The sequence below is a fragment of the Humulus lupulus genome, chromosome 1, assembly GCF_963169125.1.
Source record: "Humulus lupulus chromosome 1, drHumLupu1.1, whole genome shotgun sequence".
In the NCBI taxonomy this organism is placed as follows: Eukaryota; Viridiplantae; Streptophyta; class Magnoliopsida; order Rosales; family Cannabaceae; genus Humulus; species Humulus lupulus.
The window spans coordinates 303,558,011-303,568,576 of NC_084793.1; the positions used below are offsets into that span (position 1 = coordinate 303,558,011).

The following is a 10,566-nucleotide window of genomic DNA, read 5'->3' on the forward strand; positions in this document are numbered from 1 at the left end:
TCACGTGCATAAAAAAAAATTACTCACACGTGCAACAACATGTTTGAACATAGTTTTCGGTACTGTAAACTATTCAGAATTTTCTGAAAAATTTGCAGGATACTCTAAATAGTTACAATATACATGGTCATAAAAAAAATCGCGCCGAAAACTGCTCACGGATTGTAAACACTGAGAGCCCTAAGACTTAAAGTGAAGCCTAGAATTTCCCTAATTTTATATATATTTTGTATAATAAATATTATTTCTTAATTTTTGCGTCCGTAGAAAAAATATTAAAAAAATTGGGTCCATCACACAGACTAGTCCTAAACATTGTGGGGTCCAATATAAAAACTCATATTCTTACTAAAAAAAACTAAATATAAAATGATATTTTCAAAATTTAAAATGTAACTTATTTTTTTAATTAAATATTTTTTTAAAGAATAATGATTGAAATACATTCAAATTATACATATTATTTACACACAATAATGCATAATTAATCTCAAATACATAATTAAAAGTAACGTGGTCCCTATTTAAAATTATCTATAGTTAAAATTTAACACATAATTGTATGTAAAAAGTATGTACAATTTGAGTGTGTGTCTAGCATTACTCTTTTTTAAATGCGATCTAAATATAGACTTGTCCTGCCAATGCCCAAGACAGACCCAACCGCAACTAAAATTCACACATTAATTTAATATTATATATAAAGTCTATTTATATTAATTTATGGTGCTCAACATTAAAAAAAATCGAGATATAAGAATAATCTTATATGCACAACTACTAAACAAGTCTCAAAATTAAAAATGTCATAATGTATGCATATATATATATACTAGGTAGCAGTGGCGGAGCCAGCCACAAAGTACAGTGGGGGCAAAAAAAAAAAATTTTGATGTTATAAAAAATATTGAGAAATTCTCCGGGACTATTGGTGTACCATTTGTGGTTTTAGTATATAGATATTTAGAATCTTAATTGTTTTTATATGATTGTATATATTGTAGTCATAATATACATTACATAATTTTTTTAAAAATTATGAATAATTTAATGTACCGAAAACAAGTTTCAAACATTTATGTTAACACACATGTTTGTTTTTTTTATATATGGGTGTAACAAAATATTTAAAATAAAAAGAAACAACAAAATTAGGTGATATTTTTTTTTATTATTTTGACGTGTCATAATTCAACTTTATACAACATATAATAATATTGATTGATCAAAAATATATGTATTGTACATATATATATAATATTTTTTAAAACTTATATATAAAGTAGATAAAATTATTTATATGACCCCATTATAATTTATATGTATATTTCAAAATGGGTTCAAATTCCACTTTAAAAAAAATTGTAAAAGTTGAGTGGGGGCACATGCCCCCACCTCCCTCCGCCCCTGCTAGGTAGAAGTAACGTGCACATTTGTTTAGTTTTAAAATTGTAAATATTGTCTATAATTTTAATAAAAACTAGTTTACTATTTTTTTAATATATATATGTATAATAGAATGAATTATAGTTCTATAGTATATATAAATATTTATATCAATAATATCTACATGTATGACATATAAACACAACATTGACATAGATATATTTACATAGCAACATGACATATAATTAAAATACAATAATATTTATAAAGAAAATGATAATAAAAATAAAATAAGAATAGAAAAAGTCATAATGTAGACAGTTGAATACATGCATCAACTATTTTTAGTTTCTAATATTTCTCACAATATCCTCTGGTGAATTTGATGAAGAAAAAGAAATTCAATTACTTGATAAAAAATAAACTATCATACAAATTTATAAGATAAAAAAATGATATGTATGCTTTTATTATTTTTAAATAAATATGATTTAATTATTTAAATTATCATAAAATATCTTAAAAAATTTATATTTTAATTTATTTATTTATTTATTTATTTTTGTTCTAGTTTTATAATTTGGCAGAACAAAAGATTATATATTATATATTTAATATAATATTAAGTTTAAGTTTAATTAAATTTTATTTAAGTCATTAAATAATTTTCTTATTTGTAAATAATTATTATAGTAAAATATCTCAAAAATAATTTATTTTAATTTATTTAATTATTTATTTATTTAAATTTAAGTTAAGTTTACAATTTACTATTAAATATAAAAATATTATGTTAAATATAACAAAAAAAAATAAAAAATTATTAAATCAAAAATTTTCGTCATCTATACAATTTATACATTTCTTTTATATAAAAGAAATATATAGATGTTGGGCTCCAATTCTTTATTATCTTGGTATTACATCAAAGACAAAATTTATAACTTTATTATTAGCTATAATTAATTGTTGGTAATTAATCAGTACACTTTGCTCTTTTTCTTTTATATCATATGTTTTAATTTGAATCCATGCTATTCATCAAACTAACAAAGGAGACGTAAGTATGTTATGGATCATGATCTCGTCCATAATAATCAAAAGTTTGTACATTTTGCTCACAATTGATTATTAGTGAATGGAGCGTGGTGAGAGTACTGTTGAACTAGCACTAGACTAAATACATTTTGACTTTTCTTTTTTTCTTTTTTTCGTGGGAATTACTTAAATCGTTTTATTGTACTGTGGAGTGTACTAAGTTTGTACCATGAAGAAAATTGGGGCAAAAAAAACGAATGGTTTTTAGTACACGACGAAACATTTTACTATATAAATATGTTATATATCTCAGGACCACATACTAGATTTCTCTCAACACTACAAAAATACTGAATAGCAATTAATGAATGAAATGACTAATAAACCAACCCAACCCAACTCAACCCCTATTGTATATAATTTATAATATAAGATTCTTTTTCACCATATAACTAAATTTGATTGGGAAGAAGAAGGCTTTAAAAGATCTTGTATGTTCTTATTAATTAAAAAAAATGACATGATTATTAAACTGAAGACCGTTCAACTAACACTTTGGGTAATTTTTAGATAAAAATAAAATGAAAAATAAAGTAATAATATATCTTCAAGATGTTTGATAAAGCTCCATCATCTATGATTTCGAAACAGAAAAAAAATGCACTCAGATCTCATAAGTGACTTGGAAAATAACAATTTATAGCTTACTATAAGATTTTAAAAAATAATAATAAATTACTATAAAAAAATTGAAATTAAAACAAAAAAGTATCAAACTGCTGGGCAGGACCAATGAGTCCAGATCTAAAGGTTTTCAATTGATTATGTCGGGGCTTAAGCCAACGTTGTTCTTGATTTTTTTTTTTTTTTACTCAAAGTTAATTATAATATTAATAATTTTTATTTTTCAAATCAACCCCTCCAGAAAAATTGGAAATTGATTATTTAAAAAACTAGTAAAAATTTTATATTTGTATGTAACTTAAAAAAAAAAACTATATGAAAGTAGCAGAGTATATTATGAAGCCTTAGTATTATGGGTGTCACATTGTCATTTTGTAAATAAATTGAGACACTTTACTTATATATATTAATAATATTAATAATAAGAAGAAGAAATAAAATAAAAAGCTACTTTAGAATTTTCTAATATAAAACAGCGTGGCTCTTTGAGATATATGACCAACTGATAATCCAAACTCGATATTACGTTCTGCTGTCTTTGCTCAGAAAAACAGAAAAGAACTTACGAAATCAAGCTTATTGGTTTTGGTTTCTTTCATATAAATATATTTTTATTTCTTTCTTTAAATTTGTTTTCATCGAAATCATCTCTCGAGGTAGTGAGTGGATTTTATAAAGGTCGAAAATGGGAGCTACTTTTGAACAAGTGTAGCAGAAGAACTCACTTCCCCAAAACACACACACACACACGCATATCTGATTTCATTTCTCCATAAAACAGCGAAGCAAAATTCAGAAGAAAAAAAATAAAAATTTATTTAAAAAAAAAAAGAAAAAGAAAAGGAAGAGAGAATAGCAAAGAGAGAAGAAGAGTCAGCAGCTTCCATGTCTGACTCAGAGCTAGTTTTGTGCCTTTTACCATCAATTTTAGCTCTACTCTTGTTCTTCATTCTCATCAGAAGAAAGCAAAAGAGGTTCAATCTTCCACCAGGCGATATGGGTTGGCCTTTTCTTGGAGAAACCATTGGTTATTTGAGGCCTTACTCTGCAACCTCCATAGGAGATTTCATGGAACAACACATATCGAGGTAATAGCTTGTATGAAATTTTAATCAAACCCCAGATGATATTTTCTACTCATTTTGCTCACTATATTGATTTGAATCACATGTGTATCTGTATGAATAGGTATGGGAAAATTTACAAGTCGAACTTGTTTGGTGAGCCCACAATAGTATCGGCAGATGCAGGGCTAAACAGATTCATACTCCAAAATGAAGGAAGGTTATTTGAATGTAGCTACCCAAGAAGCATAGGAGGAATTCTTGGTAAATGGTCTATGTTGGTTCTAGTTGGAGACATGCATAGACATATGAGGATTATATCTCTTAATTTCTTGAGCCATGCCAGACTCAGGACCCATCTACTCAGAGAAGTAGAGAACCATACTTTACTTGTTTTAAAAGCTTGGCAAGAGAATTCTGTCTTTTCAGCTCAAGATGAAGCCAAGAAGGTAAACACCCTTTTCCTAAGATCATTTTTACTATCAACTTTTTCTTGTTTTCTTACACAACATTATTTGTGTATATATATATATATATGTATGTACTGCAGTTCACTTTTAATTTAATGGCAAAACATATCATGAGTTTGGATCCTGGAGTGCCTGAGACTGAGCAGCTTAAAAAAGAGTACATAACTTTCATGAAAGGAGTTGTTTCTCCACCTCTGAATTTGCCCGGAACAGCTTATAGAAAGGCCTTACAGGTAATAATAATTATAGTTTTAGCAAATTAGGCACTATTCTTGTCTTTTAATTATGGGCTGATTGGTTGATTTTTATGATGATCATAGTCTCGATCAACCATTTTGAAGTTCATAAATAGAAAAATGGATGAGAGAGTGGAGAAAATGAAAGAAGGAATCGAAGATTTGGAGGAAGATAATGACTTGCTTGGATGGGTTTTAAAGCATTCTAATCTTTCGACAGAGCAAATCCTGGACTTAATACTAAGTCTTCTGTTTGCTGGGCATGAAACTTCTTCAGTTTCCATTGCTCTAGCAATTTACTTCTTGCCAGGTTGTCCTAGAGCTATTCAACAGTTGAGGGTGAGAATTATTATTTATTTTTTAACTTTATAGCTAATAATTAATTACCTTTTTTTTTTTGGTTAACTTAACTTTAAACTTGTATATATTTTATATGTTTTCAGGAAGAGCATACTGAAATTGCTAGAGCTAAAAAGCAATCAGGGGAGACAGAGCTGAATTGGGATGACTACAAAAAAATGGAATTCACACAATGTGTAAGCAAATATTATTATATACCAAAATAAATATTAATTAATTTTAAAGTGACAAATTTTAGCCCAACTTAATTTCTTCTCCTTTTCTATTTTTTATTGTGTGATTATTAGGTTATAAGTGAGACACTTCGGCTTGGTAACGTAGTGAGATTTCTTCACAGAAAGGCACTAAAAGACGTTAGGTACAAAGGTAAGGACTACTAAAAAAAAGGGTTTATAAGGTCCCTGTTTTTTCAAAAAAAGTATTAATTAGGTCCCCAAATATAATTTTGTATCACTTACATCCTCAAACCTAATAAATGTGTATTATATGGTTTCTTTAGTTAAAAAGTTAATTTATAGAATACGCAACAAAAGTCTATTTATGAATTAGTTAATTACAAAAAAAATATGAATTAGTTAATTATAAAAAAAAATATTATTTTACGCTAGGTTATAAATTATTCTCTGCTTAGTATTCTATAAACAATTTTCTAACTAAAATAACTTATATAATACCGGTATGGGATATAAGTGATACAAAATAAAATTTAAAGAAAGAATATAAGTGATATAAAATAAATTTTAGAGAAGTGATGGATACTTTTGGGAAAATTAAAGATCTCTATTTATATAAACCCTAAAGAAAAGTCCGACTCCTTTTTTTTTGTGTTGGGTCTAGTAGTAACTTTTTTTTTCTTTCTATTATTATTATTTGGGGGCCAAAATTATGAAAAATTGATTATTTTTCTTTCTTTCTTTTTTTGTGTTAATAATTTGAAAGGTTATGACATTCCATGTGGTTGGAAAGTGCTTCCGGTGATTGCAGCCGTGCATTTGGATCCCTTGCTTTTTGACCACCCTCAACACTTCAATCCATGGAGATGGCAGGTCAGTCATTCCTTTCCATCCACAGATTCATGCCTTTCATAATTAATATTATTACCCTTCTTTTTTAGGTTATTATTTTTTCCCTAATATATTTATTTTATTGGGTAGTTCTTCTTGGGCACTCTAAAATAGAGCACTTCGGTGCAACATTCTTTCAGTTTTTGGTTTGGGAAGTATTTTTGACGTAAATCTTTTTTGTTACTGTGTATATTATAGTTATTTAAAACATCTTACAAATTTTTAGAAATTCTAAATAATTGATATTACTGAAAATAATGTTCAATTAAGATACTTTTTACGCTCATAAAAAAAATCACGCGTACAACTTATTTGAATATTGTTTTTCGGTATTGTGAGTTATTTGAAATTTTTTAAAAATTTACAGAATGTTTTAAAAAACTATAATATACACTGTCATCACAAAAAATTTCGCTGAAAATATATCCCGACCCAAAAAATCGAGATAGTAGACCGGTGTACTCCTTTTTAAGGAGGATACCCGAGATTTTTCATATTTTATTCTATCCAATGGTTAATTTAATATTTATAAAATAAAATAAAAACTAAAAAACATAAAAGTCAGAGAGAAAGTAAAGGATGAGGTCCCCTAAGCACTTTCATTGGTTCTTGTTGTGGTTCCCACTGGCACCCCTTTGTTGCTTGGCAGTGGACCCTATCGATGTGGCTATCTCATGCATAACACATATAGTGATCAAGAATCCAAGATTCAACTCTTATTTTTATATATAAATTAATTTTAAGAAGAAAATAACTTGGTAATTATCAATATGAGTGAACTTATAGTAAGAAAAAAACAGTTTCTTTCTATTAATATATATATATATATATTAATAAAAATTGTTTAGATGATTGTAAGCAATCTAGTTCTGCATTTTCATCAAGTGAAAATGCTAGAAATGGAAACAGAGTATACTTTTCTTCGCACATGGGTTTCGGTTGAGTTGACAACTAGTTTTGGTTACCAAAACGTCATAATTACCATTGTTTTCTAGAAACTATTCACTATTCCATCACGACACACAACACTGTTAAAAAAAAAGTCAAAACCACCAAACTCAAAACATTAATCAAATAATGTTAACAACTTTTGTGTAATTTTAACAACCAATAAAAGGGTTTTCAAGTCAGTAGCAATAGTAACTAGTAAATAATCATATACAATTAACACTAAAATATTTAAGTGGTACATATGATTAGTGGGGCCGGGACTATATAGACCATGTTCATGTGCATTAGGATAAGGCGTCGATAGATAGAAGTACTAGCATAGCAGCAATAGGAGTAGATTGGTCCTATAGAAAAGGGTTGGTTGGGTTGGGTTGGGGCCTCGATCTCAAGAGGATTTTTCTTTTTGAAGATGATGAAGAAAAAAAAAAAGTGAACCCCCAACAACAACAGGATGGTTGCCTAGCTAGTGTACGGACCCCCTAATGTGGGTCCCAATAGATGTCATTGACATCACTCTCCTCGTGGGGGTGTGGGCCCATTTTGAGATGATTAAACCCCCATGTGGCTGTGGGGTTCTTCTTTGCACGTGCATTTCTGCTTTAATTTGTTTATTTTATTTATTTTTCTCTCCTTGGGTCAAATTGAAAATACCCCACTTTAAAAAAAATGTGTAAATAAAGGGAAAAAAAATTGGTCCTCACTCATTCTCTCTCTCCAACTCGGTCGGTCTATCTTTTTTTTTTTTTGGGTGAGAAATTGAATTATTTGCATAAGTTAAGAAAGTACACTGAAGATTGAAAAGTTTCCGAGAAAAAGGAAACTTAAGGCAACACGATACCGAAAAAAAAATGCCTAAAAAGGTCGATCTCACATTAGTGGGGGTTGGGGTTGGGGTTGTAAAAAATTAAGGTTTCCATTTAGTCTTATGTATGAGGTTTTGTTTTTCTATTGGACCCATGTTTCGTGTTGCTTCAGTTTCTTTCGGTTGGTTAAATGTTATTTTGTGTTATATATATATAATATATTGAGACATTCATGATTTCCATGTAGAAAAGTTCCATTAGTGATATGTAAAGAATATTAAATAATAACAATATGTCGAAAGGAAAATGACCTCCACTTAATAATAATTATATACCCTCAATAACTCACGAACTAACGTCTTATTATATATGTGTCCTTTTGTATGATTTTATTTGGCTGAAAAGTAGTTTAGCAAAAGTAAGCAAAAGTCCAAAAATCTCACACATTTGTCAATTTGGCCAACTTTGATTCTCGATGGAAACCCCAAAAGAAAAAAAGATTACCCTTTAAATTATTTCCTCATCAGTTTCTATCCAAGTTCATATGATAAAATCTTATAACACTTTCCCAAATGTAACACATACATGTTTTTCTTTCTCTTTTTTCCATTCCAACTACTAGTTATTATTACCTAATATATTTTGGTGTGTTTTTTTGTTTTTGTGGTAATAAAGGAGATGAAGCAACAAAGTGAGAGCTCATCGAGTAATAATTATGGTAATAATAATAGCTTCATGCCATTTGGGGGAGGACCACGGCTATGTGCTGGGTCAGAACTGGCCAAGCTCGAAATGGCTGTTTTCATTCACCATCTGGTCCTCAATTACCACTGGGAGTTAGCCGAGAAGGATCAAGCTTTTGCATATCCTTTTGTCGATTTTCCCAAAGGTCTACCAATCACAGTTCGCCACCTCACTTCTTGCATATAATTATCTCTTTATTATTGAATTATCCACCCCCAACCAAAAAAAAAAGTTGATCAATCAAAAGAGATCCATATATATATATATATGAAAATGTTTATGATCATGATGGTGATGATATATCTATATATGTTTCTCTCTATTGGGTCTCTTCTCCAATGTTTGGATATAATATTAGAAACTGATCAACTACAAGCCCCATTTATTGTATGTGAAGATATATTAGATTGTTTTCTTTGGAATTTTCCAACGGCTTAGTGCATCTTCTTTCAACTTCATCACATGAACAAAGCCTAGGCAAACACATTGAAGGCACATATATATTATATACTGGGACCACTACTATAGTAGAGTCTCTCTTTTCTTCAATATTATCAATATATATATATATTGTATTATGTAGAAAGAAAGAAAAAGAAAAAAACTTCCTTTTTAAATGGTTCTCATGGCCCCTCATATTTGGACTAGTTGAGAGTGAATATTTACTTATTTGTATGTGTTTATGGTTCTCCTTTGTAACCTTTTTTTTGTTTTGAGATAAATTGATAATAATTTACTTTCTTATTATACTTTTGTTCTTCGACTGTAAGTGTATGATTGGTATAGTATCATAATTTCATTTTATAATTTTAAAAACTTGAAAATAGTGAGATCTACAAGGATATTTGATTGGTAAGATGATTTTGAACATAAAATTCAAAACAGTATTTTAATTTTGTGTTCTAAAAAAAATCAAAAAAATCAAGTTTTCTCTAATTCTAAATTATTATATCATAAAATCTTATAAATTTATTATTTTCAAATTCTCTACTAATCACATATTCAGCTTTTTAACTAAAAAAACAGACCATAAATTCAAAATTTTATTTTAGAAACACACATTTTGAAAATTGACTTTTTCATTCGCAAACCAAATAGGTTGTCTATATTACATGTGACAATAAATACAGCTATACGTACGTGTAACGTGCATGCATGATTAAAATTTTATATCTAAGTTTGTTAATGCGACTATAACATAACATTCTCACATTTATGTGGCACTAGTACTATAGCTGATATACGTCACGTCATTTCAATCATTTATGTAATAAAGTTAGTATATATAAGCAAGTATATTAGTATTATTTGTTATTGTATTTTTTTCATGTTATTATTATTATCAATATATTTGTACTAATGTGTAGAGGGCTAAAATTAATTGGAAGAATAAAAATCCCTTTTTAGTGAAAACTTTTTTATTCAAAATTTTTTTGGAGTAAAAATAATTAACATAATTAAGATACGGTATATTTTAAAATTACACTTAGTCTTACTCTAAACAATTACTTTTTAAGTGCCTAAAATTTTACAGTATTTTTTTTAATATTCACCACATTTAGTACGAAAACATTTCACTGTAAATTTGTGATGAGTCACAAAAAAATGCATATATAATGCGGTGTAATTAACATAGAAAACACTAATAATATGTTATATTTGGTAATAATAAAGAAAACACTCTTCATGAGATAATGTAAATTGATTTTTCATTTTAAAGATTCTTTAAATATACTATTCCAACTCTAGATGTAGAGAGCAGAATA

The 10,566-nt window shown here is 28.0% G+C and overlaps 1 protein-coding gene across 1 annotated transcript; it reads left to right on the plus strand.

Annotated features, from left to right (window-relative positions):
* Positions 1 to 3,614: 3,614 nt before the first annotated feature.
* Positions 3,615 to 9,237, plus strand: LOC133812616 (cholesterol 22-monohydroxylase CYP90B51). The gene is made up of 8 exons (XM_062246403.1): positions 3,615 to 4,196; positions 4,297 to 4,621; positions 4,723 to 4,875; positions 4,963 to 5,217; positions 5,322 to 5,414; positions 5,526 to 5,604; positions 6,178 to 6,284; positions 8,732 to 9,237. The coding sequence occupies exons 1-8, from the start codon at positions 3,994 to 3,996 to the stop codon at positions 8,984 to 8,986; spliced, it is 1,470 nt and encodes a 489-aa protein (XP_062102387.1). The 5' UTR covers positions 3,615 to 3,993; the 3' UTR covers positions 8,987 to 9,237.
* Positions 9,238 to 10,566: the final 1,329 nt, after the last annotated feature.

Coding starts and splice junctions, on each gene's coding strand:
- LOC133812616 (XM_062246403.1), top strand. CDS start 3,994: ATGTCTGACTCAGAGCTAGTTTTGTGCCTTTTACCATCAATTTTAGCT. Junction 5,218..5,321: donor GAGCTATTCAACAGTTGAGG/GTGAGAATTATT, acceptor ATATGTTTTCAG/GAAGAGCATACTGAAATTGC. Junction 5,605..6,177: donor AAAAGACGTTAGGTACAAAG/GTAAGGACTACT, acceptor ATAATTTGAAAG/GTTATGACATTCCATGTGGT.